Below are 24,970 nucleotides of genomic sequence, written 5' to 3' on the forward strand. Positions count from 1 at the left end.
ACATCTCTTTTAAATACTGATAAAATCAATATAAAGGTACTTGATTTCTATAGTTATATAGTAGATGACAGCATCTAGATGTTCTAGATGCTGGTAGCAATTAAAGTGACATTTTTTTTTTATATGTCTTCTTTTTTATTTCTCTCAAGTTAACTCATCATATTAATTTTATATTACTCAAAGGAATTTCTTATTTGAAATAGAATGGAAATGTTTTTATTATTTATCAATATGTATATTCGCATCGTGCATGAGTTTAATTGGACGCCATTCCATGGTAACGATACACTTCTTTGTTAATATAATATTGTATGGATGAACATATAATTCTATGGTTTCCATATGGTATAGGTGTTCATAGAATCATCTAATTAGTCCATGTCCGGTTGTCTGTCCGTCTGTCTGTCCGTAAGCACGATCATTCAAAAACAAAAAGAAATATCATGCTGAAATTTTCATAGCGTGCTAAGGACGTAAAAAGTGAGGTCAAGTTCGAAAATGAGCTACATAGGTCAAGTGATTCTTGGGTCCGTAGGACCCATCTTGTAAACCGTAAGAGATAGAACAAAAGTTTAAATATAAAAAATGTTCCTTATAAAAAAATAAACAACTTTGTTTGAAACATTTTTTTGTCAACATCACTGTTTATCCACGAGGGATTTCAACAATTAACTTTGTCAACAATTAACTGTCTGTTGTTTGTTTTCACTTGTTTTCTAGCAAATTTCATGTAAATATGTTAATTTACATTAAAAAAATATTATTTATGCAATTTCGTCTCTAATTTTGACAATTTCTAATGCAAAAATTTTAATTTATTGTTATTTTTCAATAATTTTAATTTGACATATACTGTATCATTCACATGTAAACAAATTTAAAATTAGTTATAACACCCCCATTAAACGAAAAAATTATCCACTGGAAGCGATTTGATTTTTCTTACCATGACTATGCACGTAGTCAATATGTGCTTTGGTCGCATAATATTTTAAATGGTATTATAATCTGGCTATAATCTCTTTTAAAAGTCAAGCTTCCAGATTATAATCTCGTTTAAAATTCTATTTGCCAATGAGTCACAAATTACAGTATGGGTAGGACATTTTTTAGTGCAGGAGCACATCAACATTTAGCAACTTTTTATATAGGAAAATTCTATTAAAAATTATTAAATTAAATTTCTAACCTTTAAAAGTATTATTAAATGTTTATTATGACGTTAAATAAGAAATCTGCACATGACAAAATATCAACACCTTCAAAGAGGTTCGTTTCCATAATACCACAAGTTACAAGTGCACTTATTGAAAGTAAACTAGTGATTTTTTCAAAAGTTGGTTTTAAACTTGATGGTAGCACACAATTAAAAAAAAAGCTAATGTAGCGCCACTCTCTCATAAATTGACAGTGAGACATTCAGGCTTCCGTAGTTTTTCACTTGTTTTTAAATTACCATCTCAATTTCTAAACTTTTATTACGAATATCTTTCAAAAACTCTATCTTTTCCAAGTTTTAATAATTTATTTTAATTATTATATTCATTACATTAAATCTCAAGAATGATGTTTTATAAACAAAAACATACGTAATGTATCATTACATGTAATTTATTGAGTATCCTCTGCCCCGTAGTCTCCCTTTTTATAAAAAGTAGTAGTGGATTAAAACAAATGACTAAAAAATCATCAAATTTCTCGTAATGATCTCAAAATTCTCGAAATTGAATGAATTGTAACAAAATCTATAAAAATATACCAATCAACAAACAGAATTGCAATACTTGAAATGATGAGGAAAAAGAGTGAAAAATCTTCTTTACTGGTTTTTTCTTTTCTTTTTACTAATTTTCGGGCAAGTACTAACAAAGATAACTGTGAAAACGTGTCCTTTGAAAGAAACTTTTGGCATGAATGTAAATTTTCACACGTGTGCCTACAGTATCTTCAAAGAAAGTTTTCTTCTTAATAAAGGCATTATCAGTCATATTAGTTCGATGTATTCTCTCTCTCTCTCTCGCACAATCGATAATCGTAACACTTTTTGCACGCCCGTACTTTCCACATGTTTAATGTTGGGTAGGTATACAGTCTCGCTTAAATACATATATTCCAATGTTGTTTTTGCAAATTTTATTATACCATGTATTTATGAAATATATATCAAGGTAAACTAAGTTTAGTCCCAAGTTTGTAACGCTTAAAAATATTGATGCTACTAACAAAATTTTGGTATAGGTGTTCATTAAATCACCTTATTAGTCCATTTCCGGTCTCTCTGCCTGTCTGTCCGTCTGTGAACACGATAACTCAAAAACGAAAAAAGATACCAAGCTGGAATTTTTATAGCGTATTCAGGACATAAAAATTGAGGTCGAGTTCGTAAATGAGCAATGTAGGTCAATCTCGTTTCATCTTGTAAATCGTTAGAGATAGAATAAAAGTTTAAATGTGAAGAATTTTTTCGTATTCAAACTGTGGGCGCAGTATTTATTATATGGGAATGTCAGTTATGTATGTGTGACATGTATATGTATATGTGTATTGTGACAGTGTAATCAACACTATCTATGCATGGTATTTCAACAATTAACTCAGTCCATTGTTTGTTCTCATTTGTTTATAATGAATTTAGCCATACAATCCCAGTAATTGGTTTTAAAAAATCCACCCATCGAAACATCCGTTATCTTTATTCAGTTCCAATCGTCGAAGCTCTACTGAATTTGTTTTTTGTGACTAGAAAATATCTATTTTTAATTTTCGGTGCACTGAATAAATATTTACTGTTCAGATTTACGCTACCCTAACGTTTGTCTACTAGGAAGGTATAAGAAGGGTCCAATTAAATAAAACACTTAATATAATTAATTTTTCAACACTTATTTTAAGTCTTATATACAGTGATATAAAATTAATTGTTTATACATAAAATTGTATTATTTACTAGCTGTTACCCGCCCGCTTTGCGTGGCGTAAAATTACCCGCTTTGCTGGGCAGCATCCCCACTTGCACCCCTCCCCCCACATTTCCTCGCGTTGGATAACATTTTTGTAATGTACACGTCATGCTCTTTTATTTGATACCCCACTTAGGTATATTTGTAAATATTCGATATTTCCTTCCCACTTTCTCGCTACACCTTTCTACCCTCCGAAGGTTAAAAAAATTTCTAAATGTAATTTAAAACATTCTGACCAAGTTTTGAACTATTAAAAGCCATAATTTAAAAATATGAATTTTTTATTCATGAACACCCCCGCAACCCCCCTTGTGGGTGGAATTTCGTAAAATCCGTTCTTAGCTGACCTCTACTTGGCAAAAGGAATATTCCTGCCAAATTTCAAGTCTCTAGGTCTTATAGTTCCAGAGATATCGTGATAAGTGACTATCTATCTATATAGATCTACTAGCTGGGAACTACCCGCTTTGCTGGGCAACATCCCCACTTGCACCCCTCCCTCCACATTTCCTTGCGTTGGATAACAGTTTTGTAATGTACACGTCATGCTCTTTTATTTGATACCCCACTTAGGTATATTTGTAAATATTCGATATTTCCTTCCCACTTTCTCGCTACACCTTTCCACCCTCCGAAGGTTAAAAAAATTTCTAAATGTAATTTAAAACATTCTGACCAAGTTTTGAACTATTAAAGGCCATAATTGAAAAATATGAATTTTTTATTCATGAACACCCCCGCAACCCCCCTTGTGGGTGGAATTTCGTAAAATCCGTTCTTAGCTGACCTCTACTTGGCAAAAGGAATATTCCTGCCAAATTTCAAGTCTCTAGGTCTTATAGTTCCAGAGATATCGTGATGAGTGACTATCTATATCTATAGAAAGTCTCCTATATATATATAGATAGAAAGTCTCCTATATATTTATAGATAATTGTATATGACTACCATTTAAATATATTTGAATATTGTACATTACACATCTAAACATATAAAAGAAGAATTTGACTGACTGATTCACTGACTGATCGATCAACGCTGGGCTAAAATCGCAGGGACGTTAGTGTGAACTAAGAAGGGATTTTCGAAAAGTCATCTCCTGAGAGGTTCAATTAATGGTTGAAATTTTGTATGAAACTTGGTCAATTTTGAAGTTAGAAAAGTAAAAAATGATAAATGAGTTCAAATTTCAAAACGTAAGTTTATTGTTTGTATGATGGCTATTTTCGAAAAAGTTATTTTTCAAGGTAAACACCCCTACTTTCGAAAAACTCCCAAATACCCCCTTGAAACATAAACATTTTGAAAATAATTTTGAAACATGAGCTCATCATATAATTTTTTACATTTGCAACTTCAAAATTGATCAAGTTTCATATAAACCTTAAACCCTCATTTGAACCACCACAATCACTTTCCAAAAATTCTTTCATAGTTCACATTTACACCATTTAAGGAACGTTTTTGTAAAATTTCATGGATCTTAACGAAATAGATTTAGTTGTGCGTTGATCGGTCAATAAACGGTGAAAGATTATGTGAACACTCATTTTTTCAAGTTCTTGTATGTATTTAAAATCAAAGTTACCCACCAGCGAAGCGGTTGGATAACTTCTAGTTCATAAATATTTCATTTACAACAATAATAATCTAAGTGTCGGTAAAGTAGCGTACTGTAGATAATATTTTAAATAATGTGTAAAATAATAATTATTCATTACTCAAATATAATATATAACACTATATAATAATTATATACTAGATATAATGTATGTTTGTTTACTAACTATACTTATTTATAAACATCATAATATTATCATCATTATTATAAATAATACAATATTTATATACTGTATACACACTTTATGGTCTGTACAGAAGATAAGTACAAAGTGTATAAAAAATTATTATGTTGTGTACGTTAGATTAAGCTAGTCTACTCCAAAAAATATAAGATAGAAGAGATCGTCGCGTATATAGATAGGCACGAATATCATCTGATAATTTATGTCCTGTAAATACTACTGTATTTACAACAGAATCAGTTTGTGTTGACAATATTATTATACAGAGCAGAATAGCGCAGTGAAAGTGTGCTGAGCTCACGAACAAGAAGTCCTTGGATCGAAACTATGCTCTGCTGAAAGATTTTTAAAACAATATAATGAAGAGCGTTTATGGCTAGACTCAATCACTAGAGGCGTTGGAAATCGTATAATATTTTCAGAAGTATTAATTTGTAATTGAAATATTTGAGTTGACTTTGTTCTTTTGAATTTTTGTATTGAATAACCTAATTATTTTACCATTTCACTTTTCGAAATGCTTATTTGACCATTCATTTCAAAGGAATTATTTATATGTTAAAATTATATGGCATGCCTTTTCAAAAATTAATCGATTTTGAAGATCATCGCCAATTTTTTAGTTTTTTCGGGTACTCTAAGCTCGCGCGTAAAACATAACTAAGAACACTCTCCTTTAAATTACCTTTCAAATGTACACACAGACACACAAACAGCAGTCAAACTTATAACATCCTTGTTTTTGGTTCAGGAATTAAAAATAATTGTTAATTAGCTGTTAATTTTATGAATAAATGCTTTCGAAGTAAGATGAAAATGTGGTAGTGAGTGCATCACTTCAGTAAACTTTAAGGAGTATACTCAGCGAGGATATTCCGTCCAGAGTGTGGGTGAAAGGTTTCACAACATATTTTGTATTTGATGCAATTAGTATTTAAATAAAAAACTCACTGCTGTATATTCGTATAATAAGAAACACAACTTTCCGTGGATTTGTATAATATTATATTCATAACATATAATTTATTTTATAGAACAATAACACATATTTAATCTAATTATTTTCAATGATTCATTAATTATGTTTTGTCTACGTAAGACTCGCTTGTCTCGTTTCATACAATACTCATTCACAGTGCGTATAATTTTATGGGTTATAGCGTTATTTATGTACACACTTGTAAAGGTATACTACGAGTTTAATTTACGGCTTGCCATGGGCATCTTCCACGAGTATGACAGAGTAGGTACAAGCGTTAAGGAATGCGTACAAGAAAGAGGTGGTATAGAGCATTCGCATAATAGTAATGGATTACATATTATCAAAACTATTAATAATATTTGTATTCAACCAAAAACCTCCACTTTCAACAATCATACAACATTATAAAACGAACTGAACCTACAACACACTTTTGCAAGAGAACATTCACTTCTTTCATAGATCATCTTTAATAGCTCTTTCTTATATGCGTTGCTCAAGGCATGTACTCTGTCATACTAAACGCATGGTACATAGTGTGTCGCATTTAAGATGAAGACACCCTCATATTATAGCCGTAAGAGGTTGCGCCGGTATGAAAAAGGGTGATTTTTTTGCTTTTAGCATAAATTTTGAAATTTTCAGGAAACGTCCCTTTTTTTATTAGCAATAAGTGGCATCTTTTTTCTATCAATTTTTTGACAAAAACCACCCCTTTCTTGAGCTGGATGAACAATCTATTTTTTTTTCAGCGTACAGAATTGAACATGGTCTCATATTCTTCGTATTGCAATGGAAAAACATTGTTGAAATCGCCAAAAACTAAAAATTCATTTTTTTCATGTATACATTTTTCAAACCATTGTTCCCTGTTGTTATCTGTCATTTTATATATAAATATCTAAAAAATTTTCATTTTCATTGCTAGGAATGAAATATTAAATTTTAAAAATAATTGAAAGAAAAATCAAAAAGCTAAGAATTTGGAACAGTATATTTTTTTAATATTATACAAATTTAAGTAACTCATTCAATTATTTTTTCGCCTTTAATTTCAGATATTTAGACTGGAGTATTACTTAAGAACGATTGATTAATCATACCTTAAAATTTTCTTGATCTATACACGTTGAATAATTAGACCACGTTCTATTACTACTGGGATGTCGAAACCATTCACCAAAAGGATCACAGTATCTATATGCTATTCCTGCAACAAACGAAAATGAAACATTAAAAAATTGTATAAAAATTTCATTTAAAAATAAAATAAAATTGTTATTAATTCTAATTTTTCCCGAATTTTCAATTAGAATAAAAATTCTGATCAATTGCAAAAAAAGTTAGTTAATTATAATATTAAATTTAAACAAGAGAAAACAAACAATTGACTGAGTTAATTGTCGAAATACCATGTATGGACAGTGTTGATTACTCTGTCTGATACTATAACTGATGTAACCATAACATACATACTATACAATTTTGTGCTCTCACGGGTAAACAGTGATGTTTACGAAAAAATGTTGTTTAATGTTTTATAAGGAACATTTTTTACATTTAAATTTTTGTTCTATCTCTAACGGTTTACAAGATAGGTCTTACGCAGCAAAGACCCAAATGACCTTATGAAAATTCGAAAAAATCGTAAAAAATTATTTGTTTCGGAATTTGATGAAACTCAGTTTATAAGGTAATTTTGACCCAAGAAATTCAAAAATCGAGTTAATTTGGCGATTGGCCGAGTAGTTTTCGAAAAAAATCATATTTCGGATCGATTTCCGGTATTATCTCGAGAATTATTCGCCCAATCGCTAAATGAAACCGATTTTTGTATTTTTTGGGTCAAAATTACCTTATATACAGAGTTTTATCGAAATTGGAGACGATAAATTTGTATCGATTTTTTGCAATTTTTTCAAGGGGTACCCCTTAGAAAAATTCGAAAAAATCGTAATAAATTATTTGTTTCGGAATTTGATGAAACTCAGTTTATAAGGTAATTTTGACTCAAGAAATTCAAAAATCAAGTTTATTTGGCGATTGGCCGAGTAGTTTTCGAAAAAAATCATATTTCGGAACGATTTCCGGTATTATCTCGAGAATTATTCGCCCAATCGTTAAATGAAACCGATTTTTGTATTTTTTGGGTCAAAATTACCTTATATACAGAGTTTTATCGAAATTGGAGACGATAAATTTGTATCGTTTTTTTGAAATTTTTTCAAAGGGTACCCCTTAGAAAAATTCGAAAAAATCGTAAAAAATTATTTGTTTCGAAATTTGATGAAACTCAGTTTATAAGGTAATTTTGACCCAAGAAATTCAAAAATCGAGTTAATTTGGCGATTGGCCGAGTAGTTTTCGAAAAAAATCATATTTCGGAACGATTTCCGGTATTATCTCGAGAATTATTCGCCCAATCGTTAAATGAAACCGATTTTTGTATTTTTTAGGTCAAAATTACCTTATATACAGGGTTTTATCGAAATTGGAGACGATAAATTTGTATCGATTTTTTGAAATTTTTTCAAGGGGTACCCCTTAGAAAAATTCGAAAAAATCGTAAAAAATTATTTGTTTCGAAATTTGATGAAACTCAGTTTATAAGGTAATTTTGACACAAGAAATTCAAAAATCGAGTTAATTTGGCGATTGGCCGAGTAGTTTTCGAAAAAAATCATATTTCGGAACGATTTCCGGTATTATCTCCAGAATTATTCGCCCAATCGTTAAATGAAACCGATTTTTGTATTTTTTGGGTCAAAATTACCTTATATACAGAGTTTTATCGAAATTGGAGACGATAAATTTGTATCGATTTTTTGCAATTTTTTCAAGGGGTACCCCTTAGAAAAATTCGAAAAAATCGTAATAAATTATTTGTTTCGGAATTTGATGAAACTCAGTTTATAAGGTAATTTTGACTCAAGAAATTCAAAAATCAAGTTTATTTGGCGATTGGCCGAGTAGTTTTCGAAAAAAATCATATTTCGGAACGATTTCCGGTATTATCTCGAGAATTATTCGCCCAATCGTTAAATGAAACCGATTTTTGTATTTTTTGGGTCAAAATTACCTTATATACAGAGTTTGATCGAAATTGGAGACGATAAATTTGTATCGATTTTTTGAAATTTTTTCAAAGGGTACCCCTTAGAAAAAATCGTAAAAAATTATTTGTTTCGGAATTTGATGAAACTCAGTTTATACGGTAATTTTGACCCAAGAAATTCAAAAATCAAGTTTATTTGGCGATTGGCCGAGTAATTTTCGAAAAAAACGATATTTCGGATCGATTTCCGATCGATTTACCTATACCAAAATTTTTTTCGTAGCATCAGTATTTTTAAGCGTTATAAACTTGGGACTAAACTTAATATACTATGTATATTTCATATATACATGGTATAAGAAGGTATCTTCGATAAAAAATCAGGTCTAATCGATTCGTTTGTTGGACTGTAGCTCCTAAATGGATGAACCGATTGATTTTTTTTCTTTAGAAGGTAATTTCATGGTGGAATTTGTAATTTCATGCTAATGAACCACTTTGCATAAACCTTATACAAACATATATTAGTCTAAGCATATCACGACAAAAAACTATATCCAATCTTCCAGACTCCAGTAACTTCCGCAACCGTTCAATCAGTGCACCTTTCTCTCCGAAGGTATGAAGCTAACTGATGTACAGTTCAATTCTAAGCTAGAAAACTTTGAGGTTGTTCCAAGTAGTCATTTGATACAATAAAATACTAAGTACTAGGTTAATCCTTTGAAAACTCTGATATATTTGAATTTTAATTGCAAAGAGGCATAAATTATTCCACGCAAAATCAATTTAAAATTTTCACAGCCACCCACCATACCAAACTCGTTACAATTTTATCATCATCTTGGTAGAATCAGACAAGGTATGCTCTTATGAAAGGCAGGAGTAGGATGGGGACATTCTCTTACTCTCTCACACGGTACCCAGTCACCGCCATATTGTTTATGTCATATTTGTTAACAGCAAATATGTAAAAAAAAATTATTAAACAAATAAATCAACTTGACAGTTCGAATGTAAACAAACAATCAATATGGCGGTAACTGGGTACCGTGTGAGAGAGATTACCGAGAGTGAGAGCATTCCCCCACCTACCTGCACAAAGAGCATACATTGTCTGATTCTACCAAGATCATCATATATTTCAACCAAAAATCGTAATATGCTTGGACTAATTTAAGCATCGATAAAAATGTTTACGTTATCGAAAAAAAGGTAAGTAATACAATTTATTTTTATTACATGTCATTAAAGGATAAAAGAAACACAGGGATAAAAATTGAACTTGAAAAGAAAAACAAGTATAGTAAAGATAGAGATATATATTTCTTTCATTTACTTGTTGAATACCGAAAATAAAAAGTAGGATTGTCGTTTGAAATTAGACACATATTTTTTTCCAATATTAAATTCTTTCTCTACATGTTTCAAACATTTACAAACATTTCACTTTTAGAGTTATGTTTAAATGTATTAAATTTTTTGAATATTTTTACAGTGTTGGGAATAAGTATAGATTACGCCTTTGAAAATATGTAAAATTATTTTGCTATACGAATACTGGTGAATTTATTTGATAACCAGCTGAAATGAAAATATTCGTCCCCCAAGAATGGACACAATTATTAATTATTTTTAGTAATTAAGTAAATTAATAAATCCGATACTAGTGATATTCGATGCTATCTAAATTTTAATAATTATTTTACAGGATAAAATTTTTAATTTGTATTAAAATTTAGAGTGTACTGTAAAATTTAAATATGCTGCCCGATCAACCTTAAGATAGTTGTGTCAATGTAAACAATTTAGACATTCTCAAGCACAAACCATATTATAATTTATGAAATATGTAGCACATCAATTAATCTATAAATTTGGTTTCTGAGAAAGATTAATGGTAAACGGGGATACATATTTTATTTAATAGGATATTGAAAGTATATGTAAATTATTCATGTTATCCTTGTGGAGTCACATGCTAGAGTGTTTCAAATTTATTTTGTCCTTAAATAATTAAAAGATCATTCTTTTATAATTTTCATTTACCATTTACTTGTATAATTTTCACTGTTCCAATTTTTTTCATTGTTTTATTCCTTGAAGAAAATATTCTTTGTGGTAGAATTCTAAAGCATATAACGTGTAGTTCAAAAAATGTTCGAATTTCTACCCAGAAAAAATTTGGTTTGCATTTTTAAACAGAAAATAGTTTATAGTTTTCGAGATATCAACACTTCTCTAACTAACTATAAGCGAATATTGAAAAATTAGAAAGAATAATATCTAAGTGCGAGCATATACAAAAATTGGACCAATAGGGTTTCTGGTAAGATTTTTCACTCTTTTCACATTTTTTCAAAGAGAAACACCCACAAAAATCGCGAAAGGCCAATATCTTCGACTATAAAATACACAAATGCCGTCTATAAGATACGCAAATGACTGTCGACTGACTCTCGTGAGGTACATACGTGTTTTAATATTATCGTAAAAAAAAATTGTGAATTTTATTCAAAAATTTTGTGAAAAGTATATAGTACTAGTTTTAAACAAGTGAAATTTACAAAATTTCAAAAACTCCCAACAAATGCGATTTATTCCGTGTAAACCGAGTTTTGGAAACTTTGCTATAAAATGATTGGAAGGTCGTAGAAACAATTCGAAATATTCTCGATTTTGGCCTGACGAAAACGATGTCGTAGGTTAAACTGCACTTTGATTTATTATTTTTGAGTTAACAACACTGTATTATATTTCTAGAATTTTTTTAAAGAGAAGTAGTTTGTCTCACGTGAAACAATACAAAAAAGTATTTGTTACGATAGCGTGTACAAAAACAATCAAAATTATGTAAATTAAATGGTTTTAACACAAACAACAATTTAATCATTAATTGTTTCAACACATCTGGTAATAAACACATAATTATTACACGATAATGAAATTCACAATCGATAATAATAGATAATATTCAAGAAGCGTTAATAATTAAATAAATATTTGTATAGGAAATTCATTTAAACGAAAATCTTCATCCATCATTTTAAATAATATATTATGTTAGGTGACAAATTATAGTATGTATTAAAAAATTAAAACACACTTATCATATTCATAAATAATGATTAAAATATTATAACAAAAGTTACAAAAGCTTAAGGAGACTCTAAGAAGATTCACGATATAAGAGAGCTTATTATAAACCTTTTCAGTAAATATATATATATATATATATATATATATATATATATATTTAATGCTTTGTCCTAATGATTGACTGACGGATCATTGCACAGCATAAAACGCTAATCGTAGAGACCTGATACTTGGAGAGTGTGCTCTTAGTACGACGTAGGCATCCGATAAGAAAAAATTCACCAAAGGGGTGAAAAATAGAATGTGAATTTTGTATATGGAAAACCCATGTTTATAATTTTATAGAATATAAATCAACGTTTGCATTTCATGTGGTTTATGATATTTAGAGAATTTTAATTATTCTTCTCACAAGCGGTATGTAGCAATGCTTATATATGAATTGAAAGTCTTAAACTATACCCTATAGATGTACGAAATATTTGAAACAATGATTATACAGATGTATAAGTTCAAATCGGCAGAAAAAATCGAGGGCAATACCATTTAAGATAGAAATTTGAATTATTTTTAAAGATATCTAAAGGAAAGCATTATAATAGATTTTGCTTACAAAATCAAATATCTTAGAAAGAATATTTAATACAGAACTACTAAAAGGTACATTTGTATAAAATATCTACTAAACTTTTTCTTTCCTCTCATGAACAGCACTATGTTCCTCCTATTCATATTTTGAGTATTGGTATCCAATTTCTGTTCATTAAAATTAATATTATAAACTAATCCAAAAAGGAAAATCAATCACTTCAGTTTTTTTATCATGGAATTTTTTTAAACGAAAATAGTGGTTGGTATTGACTTGCGTTCATGGAAAAATTAAAATTAGCCATGAACTTTTTTCAATAGAAAAATTATGATAGCTGTGTTTAAATGTCAATAAAATTTCATAAAAAATATGTCTCATCTGATTATCAGATAGCTGAAGATCGACACCGCCTCTGGTACTAAAGGTATTTTTTTTAATTTATCTCATAAGGGGTTCAAAATAGGGTTTAAAGTGATATATGCTCATGGTTTGAGACAAAATTATACTGTAACACTCTTTTATTTCATTCTTTTAAGGATATGTAATTAAAGTGGATTTTTGTGGACGGACTAAGCGAAAACAAGCGAGTAGAAGGTCAGCTTCTATATCAAAAAATCTGCCAGTTGAGCATCTATAAACTAACATCCGTTTAGCCGAATATACTACTGCTAAATGTCTAGAGACGGCTGTTTGGCTGCCATCATTTTGCATATTAAATGGAGTATACTAAACATTCGATTAATAAAACTATATAAATGAGATAATATGAAACTTTGTGTTTTTTGTTTTTTTAAGATAAAGTTAGGAAACTCAATTTGGATCGAGTTTTAGTTTGTCACGAATATAAGTGTGTCACGATAGTCTCCTTAAAGTATAGAATAATGTTCAAAATAAAACGTTGGGAGAAAACAAAGACATTCAATTGTGATATGCTAAAATAACATACTTTAACACTTTAAATAAATCATTTTTAGTAACAAAAAAACTTTGAACTTGACATGAGAAATGTCTTTTTCAAAATGAGAAAGATGACAAACGAATTGTGTTATATTATTAACGTTTTTTTCCTATATATTCGAACAAGCTATTTAGTGATCAATCATAAATTTGATTACTATTCAGATTGAAAATGTTATAATGGCAGTCGATGTTATTATCTGTCTGTTATATATTTTTTTCTATTTGAGTTAACCTAACAGAAATGTAGATATAATTTTACTAAGTGAATGACGATATACATATAGTATAGGTCAAATAATTCGAAATATGGAAATACGAAAAACGGACAATGTCAAGTCAGGGTGCTTATAATTTTTAACCGTCTTCAAACAAAAAAGGAGGAAGTTATCAATTCGAGTGTATTTTTTTTTACCTGTGTTACGTCATAACTTTCGACTGGGTGAACCGATTTTGATGATTCTTTATTTATTTGAAGCTAGTGCTTCCCTCGGGGTCCCATATCATTTGGATCGAGTTCTGACAACGGCATCCATGAGAAAATCATAAAAGTCACAGATACACACACATAGCGGTCAAACTTATAACAACCCTTTTTCAATTCGGGGGTTAAAAATAGAACAAAAATAACCTCGGAATTTTAAAACAAAACAAATCCATATGAGTTTAAATTGAAATATTAATCGTGTTTGACACTCCAAACATATTTTTAGTTCACAAATTATTTTATATGACTTTCACAGTAATTTATGAAAAGGAAAATAGGAATAATGTACGACCATTTTTATGCTCCAAAACTTTTTTTCATTTCATGTTTTTATATCTTTTCATTATTTGATTTTCCGGATCTATATAACTATTTTAGCATATGTGTATTGAATTATACTATTAAAACTAAAACATTACTAACAAAGTTATTTGATAAATTCTGATTAAAAACGAAAATTAAATTCAATTTTGGAAATAAATTTGATATTAGAATATCCTTTTTCAATTAAGTAAACTAAAGGAGTATTTGAATTTATCGTATCACTTAAGTTTATATAATGAAACCTATTGAAAGAGCCCCAAAAATGATGAAATACTGGGAAATTCGAACGCAACTTAGCATATAATCACGAAACATTGCAAAAAATTGCGAAGTTGATGAATTTTGAAAAGCTATTTCTCGGAAACTATTGGGTCTACAAAGACAAATTCTAGTCTCACATTGTAGCAAATTTATTCTTTTTTAAACTATCTTAAAAAGATACTTCAAAACTACCTCTTTAGGGTTATTACCAAAATCTTAAAAAAATCTAAAATTTATGCGGGTTTTTTCGATTTTTGACAAGGTTGCGTTCGTTGATTGATGTCACAAACTTGGATTATTCATTGGGACAACATCATAAATAAGTTTGCTAAAAATCAGAAGTACTCTGATGTATAAAGTTACGCCGATAAATTTTGAAAGGCTTTATCTCGGAATGTATTGGATCTACGGTTGCGTTCGGCGCTTGAGGTCACTAACTTGGATTATTCATTGGAATAACATCATAAACAAGTCTGCCAAAAATCAGAACTACCGGATTTGATGTAGACTGTAATGCATAAAGTTACTGTCATAGTAGAGTAGGGTATTCACTGCCTTCCATATGTATACAAATGCAGGCCAGTATACAATAAATTTGACCAATTTGACCAATTAGAGTATTAATACCTCTACATCTATAAGAAAATTCAACCAAAATGTGTTACTGAAAGTTGAGACTTCTCAAAAAGAGAGCATTAACTGTTTTAACTAAAAAAATATTTCGTGACTCGAATAAATGAAGATTTGGCTTATTGAATATAGTCTAGAGAGGTATACACTCCATTATGACTCAATGAAAAAAGTTGTTCTATGTTTTCTATTTTCTGTTACCAAGGAATTGAAAATTAGAAAAATAAAATTATTTTTACTTACACTAATAATAATTTTTAATTTTTGCTATTTTGTTTCTATGGTGTAAAAAATAGATTTTCGTAAGATAACTGCATTTTGATCTTAAATGAAATGGATTCTATAAAAATGATTTCAATTTATTCTTGAAATACCACCTCAGCTGAGTATATCTTGGAGTGTCAGGTTTGACTGCAGTGTCTACCAAATACAGTACCTTTGTAATTGTATTAAAAAGTTTAAGAGTATAAACAACTGAAGGTAAATGAATCACCTAATCTAGCTCTTGTGTAACCTTTAAAAGGTTTTTCAATTGATTTATTGTAGGAGCATCATCGTAAACTTATCCATTTCCACTTCATTAGTTTCATAAAATGTAAATTGTATTGTTATTGAATTTTATTTTATCATATAAAAAACATTTAGGATCAAGAATTAACTACCTACATATAGCGGTTTGTTTTTTACAAAAAAAAGGTTCAGGTTTTCCCTAACGTTAAATTATTTTGCGAGTTAAAATGCACACCAATCATAATTATTATGCAAAGTTATAAATACAATAGCATAAGAAATAAAAATTTCATTCATTTTACAATATGTTTTATAAATCATCATATTCCAGGTTTAAACATAACATAACTTCTAAATTATATGGATTTCGAAGTAAAGGTTAGCAAAGTAGGGAAAGGTGGTCTAAAATGATCTCCCTAAGAAAATATGTATTTTATAGCCAAACCATTTGACGTATGTACAACGTCGAAATATTTTCTAGTTCTTTATTCAAAGTTACAATATTGGTATGCAAATTTCTTTTGATATGTTCGAATTTTTAGAACTAATCAATATTTCAAACAAATTTATCAAACAGTTCACATAAAATATTAACTGTTCTTTTTTTAAATCAACAAATTCAAGACCCGTTACATGATGGGGGATCATTTTGACTATTATAATTTTACACACAAAATAGGGATCATTTTAGCCTATGTAAAGGAGATCATTTTACCCGTAACGATATATTTCAATTTCGTCATAAAAACTGACCTTAAAATTTTTTATACGCCTATGAAAATGTGTTATGAAATTATTAAAAGTCAACAAAAGCCTAGAGTATAAAAAAACAGACAGCCGGCAAAAACTAATATAAAAAAAGAAATTTTACGTTGAAATTTGTTTAACCATAAATAATAAGCAGTAAATTTAATTTTTTGCTACGAAATACAAATTAGCTTACAAATATACATCACTGAAAGTCTTTGTTGAACGATTAATTTGATCACGTGGAAACTATCAATCGATAAATATACAAGAAGGCTTTAATGGTTCACTTAAAACAACGAGAGATCATTATATAGACCACTTTCCCCTATAGTTGGAATAAAAAGGTTCATTCATTCGAATGATTAAAATTGCCATTTAAAGTTGTTGCTAGCTGCTAGAGCTGTGGATTCCTTAGAGAAACGTGTAGGATTTTCAATTTTTCAATATTAAAGGACACCCTGTCTAAAGTTAGCTGGGAAAGGCTAATGCATTTTTATCTAAACACAGCTCCGGTAAAAAAAGTTCTATTTTATATATATATAGGATAATATTTTAAAGGCTTTCTTTAATATTAGTAGCAATACTGTTGTTCATTTAATTAAATGTCACCATCGCTTCTTTTGTGTGGTAAAAATAGATAATTAAATTTTGAAATTATAAACCACAAATCTATACCACAAAACTTATCTATTTAGATATTAATTAAGAAAGATAAAGATGAAGAAAGTTTGTAACTTGTGTAAATATTAGAGTTACAGATAAAGAAATAGTATAAATATTAGTCTAGGCAATAAAGGTGAAAAACGGTTTTGTTTAGTTCAGTCAGTTCAGTCATAATTTTTCATTTTCGCTTAATTTGTGGAATATTACAAATTCTGGCTAAGTATGATAATTTTCTCCTGGAACTGTTAGAATCTGTGTACATTCAGATACATACCGTTTTTCAATATGTACAGAGAAATGTCCAGCCAATAAAGCTACGGAAAAAAATGTTTGAACCAAATTTAAATTTCATGAATATTCCCTATAATATAACGGACGGCTATAGTTATTGTCAATATTTCAAAATAACATTATTTAATTGAAGATAAGATAATCGATTCTGGTGATCCTGGTCGGGATACTAGGATAAAATTATGGTATTGTCATCGGATCTTGATATGTGTGCACACTTTCTAGTTAATCAGACACTTAGAAGTAGGTTAAATTTAACTTCTAAGATTTTATTACATTATTTTTTAGCTACAAGTAAAGTTAATTTAAGCGTGTTAAAACGATTACACCCGACTAAAAAAAAATATTATTGAATTAACATTTTTCGTTAGAGTGATAAAAAATTTATGGGAGCGAAACAGGCAAACATAATTTAATCAATAAAATTATAAAAATATGATTCACTTTTGAATTAAAGTCGTTTGCATAATTCATTATAAATCTTTGAAACGTGTTATAAAATTTGTTGTACTTTATATTGGAGTAAGTTACTCAATCGTATATGCTTTAAGGTAGTATGAGCACCAAGGCAAGTTTAGACTTGTGGTTGAAATTATTTGTACCTTATTTTCAATTTTGATGACGAATTTTTTTTTTAACTTAATAAATAGAGATGGAAACTAAGAATGCAATTTTCTGATATCTGCCTTAGTTTTCGTAATATCGAAGTATCTAAATAATCCATCGGAAAATCTCCAGATATCGGAAAATTTTATTCTAACTGTTCTTATTATATTGCCAGTTATGACATAATTGATCATAAAATTGAAAATATATATATTTTTTTAAATTTGTGTTCCCACTCGTGCTCGTACATCCTTCATCCTAAGTCAGGCACAACGAGTTTTTTTTTCGATATTTTTTAAAGATTTTAACTTTAATTTAAATATTTTTTTTTGTTTCCACCTACTATTTTCGGAGAAATCTATGAAAACATACCATCCATCTACCGTTTTCCCATAAAAGCAATGTTAATTTGCTTACTTTTGAAGTCATTTATTTATTTGAATTGTCGGGCAACCCCTCCTAAAATTTTCAGAGTTGATTTAGAAAAAAAGTAAATTCTTTTATTAAAAATTGCCCTGGTGCTCGTACATCCTTAAGTGAGACTAATAGTAATAAAACAGAAGAAGTAAATATGATAACTAATAATAATAAAAACTAATTGATATGATAGGTATTCTTAATATTTATGCGTAATGGCATTTCAAAGTACCACATGTGTTTTTCGAGTGTTTAGTTCAATAAAAAAAGTAATAAAATATTTTTAGGGAGCTTATATTGTACTAAAAAGTAAAAAATAATTTTTCGTATGAGTCTATCCAGTTTAATATTTCAGTAAGCATGTGGACAAAAAAAAAACTCAAATATCAAACATAAATTTCAAAGGTAATCGATATATGTGTAGGTGATACAAATAAAAATAAAATTGATATTTTTATTTCGAAATAAATAAACAAACGAAAAAAGAATATACAGACGGAAGAATTCCTTTAAAGTAAAAGTGTCCATTATAACAATAGAAGAGACAAACGTTAATGGCATATGGATTTTGATACAAGACAAAGAAAAGCTTTCAAAGGATCAACACAATTACCTGAAAAATATGAAATGATTTACACAGGATCATAAGATAGACACCTACATTACCAATGACAGTCGAGTAAACAATTTGAAGAATACAGGACATTACTAAGTTTTTCTCATATAACATGCCAAAACAAAACAATTTGAGGAAAAATGTGGTATAGAAAAATGAAGTGTGAAAGGTTTTATTTAATTTCAAGGGTTCCATATAACGGTTATAATTGACACTACGAATCTTTCTTGGTTTTGGCTATGTTTAGAACCAGAGAAACTTGCCGCTTAAGCCTAATAGAAGCAAGTTTAGTTGTAAATACCAGAATCGTTCAAGCATACTAATTTTTGGAGTTAAAACTTGAGGCGTTCAAATATTTCAAACACGTTTCTATATTTTGGAACCATCTTTGATTTAAAACGGACACTTTATATGTTGGAAAAATGACTGCTTTAAAGTAGCAGTTACTTGATGCTTCCAATATCGATTAAATGTGACAAAAATTGTTTTAAAAAACTTGCCAATTGGAATTCTATTTACTCGACTTTCTTCTTACTCGACTGAGCAACGCAAAGGAGTGGTAATGTGTTTATCAGCTATATATGTGTGTTCCTATATGGCTCACTAGAAACCAAACGCTTGGTCCCATTTTGATCATTTTGTTGTCTAATGTGAGTGCTAATGAAGATATGGCAGTCATGGAAATTCCATATGATGACCACCAGACACCATATTGTGAAAATAATGTATGTGTGTTCCTCCTAGTGCACCACTAGAGACCAAACGCCTGGATCGATGTCGATTATACATATGTACATATTCCCATGATATTAATTCTGTATAAAGTCGCTATGTAAACTATTGGACTTGTTTTTTTAATTTCAGTTTTTAATTAAAATTTTTTATGGAATTTGGTTCACTTTTTACTCAGTCGTGTTTTTTATATTTTTTAAATTTATTTATTTATTTATTTATTTATTTATTTTTTTTTTGAACAATTTTTGAACAAGTTGTATGATGAATATACAATACCCTAAAAAATAAAATGTTGTAACATTGTATATAAAACATTATATACCAAATGTCAACTTTGATTGATTTTTATTGTTTAAACACACAAAACACACACACGTAGACGAAAAAAAATCTCTCTCCGTTTCACGTATTATATGAACAATAAAAATTTTTGATTTTTTTTCTTTTTAGTTAGGTACGTTTTATATATAAATTGAGTTCATTCATCTCTTTTTATTTCAACATTTAAACAAACATTATTTTTACCAAGACTATAAATATTTTTAACAAATTGTATTTGATTTTTCCTAGTATGTGTACCTTAAATGAACCTGTTCAGAGCAAATTAGACATATGTTTGTTAAGGGTGATTCAATTTCAGTTTCCTTGTACCTCTGTAAATTAGAATGCAATGAATGATTTCGCTTGTTTCAAACGTAAAATGCTTGTTTAAAACATTCCATTTACCATATAAGGGTTGACTTAGGTACTACTAAAACTTTTTGTAATCTACAATTTTTGATCAAAACTTTTTTTTATTAAGCCTTTTTATCAAGCTCCAACTGGACCTCAAGTATTATGGGACGTCCTATACATATACCCATATTCCTCCATCCTCATGAATACATAACACTGGGCTTTGGTTAAAATACCAAAAAAAAAAAATATTTATTTAGTTTAGCACCGTTAAAAAAAATTATTCACCTCTTTCACAAACTAGAATAAAAGCTTTTACGTTTATGTCCACCATGATGGGAAAAAGTCATGCTTTTATCATCATCAACATTTTCATTTGTATTAACTAACTGTAACTAATTCTAATTTTTTTTAACCTCACAACATCAAACATATACATGAGTGAACGATATACGTTTATATTTACCTACGAATGTAGGTAGCGATAGCTTTGAGCGTATCCAACGAATTACGTCTGAACAAATATTTTGTACCGTAAACCCATAAATAATTATAAAAAAATGTTTTTCAAAGTTTTTAAAGAATGTTTTTGTCATTATTTTTCATGTTGGGTAGGTTTTTTTTGTTGTTTGTAAAATAATTATTGTAATGTTTCTAACAACATTAACAACATGGTGACATGACGAAAAACCAAAATTTCAAAAGACATTTATATGCTTCAGAGAAGTAGTAAAAACATTTTCAAAAAAGGCGACACTTCTATCATAAAAAATCAATACTAATTATAAAGCTGAAGAGTTTGTTTATTTGTTTGCTTGTTTGAACGCGCTTTTCTCAGGAACCGCTTGTACGATTTGAAAAATTCTTTCAGTTTTGGATAGTACATTTATCGAGAAACGCTATAGGCTATATAATATTTTCAAAAAAATAGAGATCCTTACTAAAAGTAAAATAATGTAACCCAAGGTGTAAAAAAATTACCCGAAAAAATCCTTATCCTTGCACGGCATGCGCTGCGATATTTTACATTAAATAAAAAGAGTGCCAGAGAGGTGAAGGCTATAACACGGTGGTCTATATCAGTATTTATTTTAATCCCAGCGAAACGGATGGGTATCTAGTACTTATAATAGCTAGTACTTAATATTTGGAGATATGTAGCTTAGTTGTCCGTGGTTCCTTGGAGAATATTCAGGGGAAATTTCGCGGGGGAAATCATGGAACTTTTTTTTTACAAATAATCTCGAATTTCCATTTGTAATGATAAAACTTCGTATCTTCGAAAATATTGGAATAGCAGTTAAAATTAACCCTGGAAGACCATTAAAGGACCAGGCATGTCCAAATTAAAGTGTCTGCAAATATTGTGTACATTTTTAACAAATATTTTGTATTTATAACACACATACATATTTAAGGTATTTCCAACATGGTCTTTGCAGTTTCTATGCTAACTATAAAACCCACCTTTCGACAGAATTTAACGAATTTCTAACGAATTCCAGTAATTTACATATCTACTTTAACAGTTGAGTCCCGTTGTTATTGGTCAGTTTTATGCCGGTATAAGCCGGAAATGTAAGAAAAAATTTTTTGGGTGCCCATATGCCAATATCTTTATTTGAAGAGAAATAATACTTGGATCACTATGCTTCTACCACCGTCAGTTGAAATATTGTTAAAACGCTACATAAGTAATTGCTTATTTCAGTCTTAAATAGAAAAGTTTATTGATAAAGTACAAGCTTTTATTAAACAAATAAATAAGAAGTAAAATTAGATAAAAATATTTTTTTTAAATATGAAACACTTTTCCTTCGTTGTTAATAACTATATCAAGTTAATATGGAGCCAATTGTTATCCCCACTTTGTTTAAAGTATAATATAACGGGTGTTTTTTATGACGTTCACAATTTCAAATCTTATATTTTTAAATTAAACGAGCAATTATTGTTCATATATAAATATCATCAATTTCGGAAACGGCTCCAACGATTTTCATGTAAATTACTTTGCAGGGGTGTTTTGGGGGGAAAATCGATCTAGCTAGGTTTTATTTAAAATGAATAACAAGCAAAGATCGGTGATCGACGAAGAAAGATATTTTTCATATCAATTAAAAACTGGTTTTATTGTAAAGATAGTTATGCCATTTATGTTTGAAAATGATTTTGGTATTGTGACCGCCATGGCTGGTACGTAATCTGGATGTCCTAATTTCAGGAAGAAGCAATTGCGGTCATATTACGACAACAACTATAGCCAAATGTTTTATTCTAAGTATTCAACCGTCTCTGGTTACCGAAGTAGACAAATGACTTTTAAATTTCCTCAAAGAAAATAATTGAATGTGGATAGATTTTTGTGATACGATTTTTTAGGGCAATTAACAGAACCATTACGTGAAATTAATAAAAAATATTGCTTGCATTTTCATGAAAATATTTCATAACGAGTAAAATTTACAAAATTTAAAAACCGACAATTTTTTCGTGTATGGAATCCTAACCTGGCACTTGAAACATATCTTAGAACATTCTTCATTTAATTATCTTTTTTCTTGGAACCTTCTCCAAACTGAACCTATTTTGAGAATCATTGCCTATTTTTCAGTTGCAATCCTAAACTGGCAATTGCAACATAGCTAAGAACAATTTCCATTCAATTCCCTCTCATTGAAACAACAAAAATAAAAATCAATTCATCCGTTTAAGCGCTATGATACCAAAGACAGACAGGCAGACACACACATACACATAGTGTTCAAACTTATAACACCCCTTGTTTTGGTTTGAGGGTTAAAAATATAAAATTGCTCAATTTGCCAGCAGTGTACTAGCGTCAATTGATAATGAACACGAAGCAACTGTCTGCTGTCAAATTGATTATCAAACAAAAGAGTGTTGCCAACTCAAAGATGTGAACCAATAAGAAAAACACCTTTTATAATTTACTTTTTATACCTACATAAATAGGGTCAACTTAACTTATAAATAAAAGCTTCCAACATAACCTTATTCTTCTCGTTCTTATATATTTACGTAAATAAAGTTTTTATATCACGTCAAAAGAACAGTATTATAAAATAATTTAGAACTTTTTAACTTTATAAATTCTCGTTACGTTATACAACATATCTTGATGGTTTATTTATTTAATATTGTTTTTCAAAAAAACATTGGAGGTGTTAAAAAATAAATATTATTTACATTTTAAACGAGAAAATAATATTGTTTTTTATTTTATATTGATACATATGTTCTTTGTGTGTTTCGTGCAAAAACTTAACTTAATTTGGTTATTTAAATATACTTTTTCTTTGAAATGTATTATACTTTAAGTGTATTTCATTAAATTTTTCTAAGTGGTTTACAATTTTTGTTCACAAATTTGAACCCTTAACTCCTATCGTGACGTGAAAAGACGATATACATATGCTTGTGAATACAATACAGTAATTTAATTACTTTAAAATACATTATACAGAGTGGCCCGTGACTCGATGGTCATAGCTTAAGAGCGTATCCTTTAGGCCTTTTTAAATCGCAAATGCCATAAAAGTTTTGTTGAGTTATGGGCACTACTGAATTTAAGTAATATATGAAGGCATTGTTGAGTACCTATAGTAGTTTCAAATTTTTTCTTCGTGTACTAATAGAGAGATTCTTTTCGACCATTTTAAAAATAGCTTCTTCGTAGTAAAGTCCACTGTTCCACTTCAATCCACTGTTCAGTTTTGTAAATATGAAATACTGCTCAGCACTTGTGTAGGATGAGCCAGAAAAATGTGCGGTTTGAAAACGCTGTTACATGATATCTCAATCATTTTTTCAAATCATCTCTTTACTACCTTAAATTGATTCGTATTTCTAAGTAAATTTAGCTTATTTAGTAAAATAAGTTTTTTCTTCATAAGTTTTAACTGCAATAAGATGAAATACGTCCATCTAGGCGTAGACATTGATGTAGATGGGTCTTCCCCGCCTACATAGAAGAGAGAAGTTATCTCTACATAAGAAGTTACACATACTCATATCATTAAGGCTGTTCTCTCCGTACAATATTGTAAAAATATTGTAAACTGTACTTCAACAACAATAATATTTATGTATACACAACCTTAGCACACATGCTTTTAACTACACTACGCTGCTCTGTATGTATTCTGTATGATAAATAACAATATTAAACATCTGTGATTCTAAATATGATATACATCTCTCTTACACTACCTATATTCTAAGTATATTAGTTTCTGTTATACAAAAAATTTAAATAACTTTGAGTGATTATATAAGAATAAAGCGGTCAATAATTTTGGAATTTTTTTAAAACTCAAAACAAATACAAGAATGTTTAGTTAGTTTTTCGAAAAATATCTTAAATCTAGCAATCTTTTTCTAGAATTAAAATAAAAAAACACAACAAAACACAAACTTTCCTATGCTCACCATGTTAATTATCCGAACTTTAATTGAATTTATCTCGAGACAATAGAGACGGTCAATCGATTTCAAATTTTTATGGTAAATGTATTATTATATTTAAAATAAA

General features: G+C 29.1%; 1 protein-coding gene across 1 annotated transcript in view; it reads right to left on the bottom strand.

The window, feature by feature from the left end:
* The window catches only part of LOC123296305 (calcitonin gene-related peptide type 1 receptor-like), a 295,317-nt gene that overhangs the window by 158,557 nt on the left and 111,790 nt on the right, over positions 1-24,970 (bottom strand). The window contains exon 3 of the mRNA XM_044877766.1: positions 6,854-6,960. Coding sequence (XP_044733701.1) covers positions 6,854-6,960 — 107 coding nt within the window. The remainder of the gene's footprint in view (positions 1-6,853; positions 6,961-24,970) is intronic.

This window comes from Chrysoperla carnea, chromosome 3 (genome assembly GCF_905475395.1).
Source record: "Chrysoperla carnea chromosome 3, inChrCarn1.1, whole genome shotgun sequence".
Lineage (NCBI taxonomy): Eukaryota > Metazoa > Arthropoda > Insecta > Neuroptera > Chrysopidae > Chrysoperla > Chrysoperla carnea.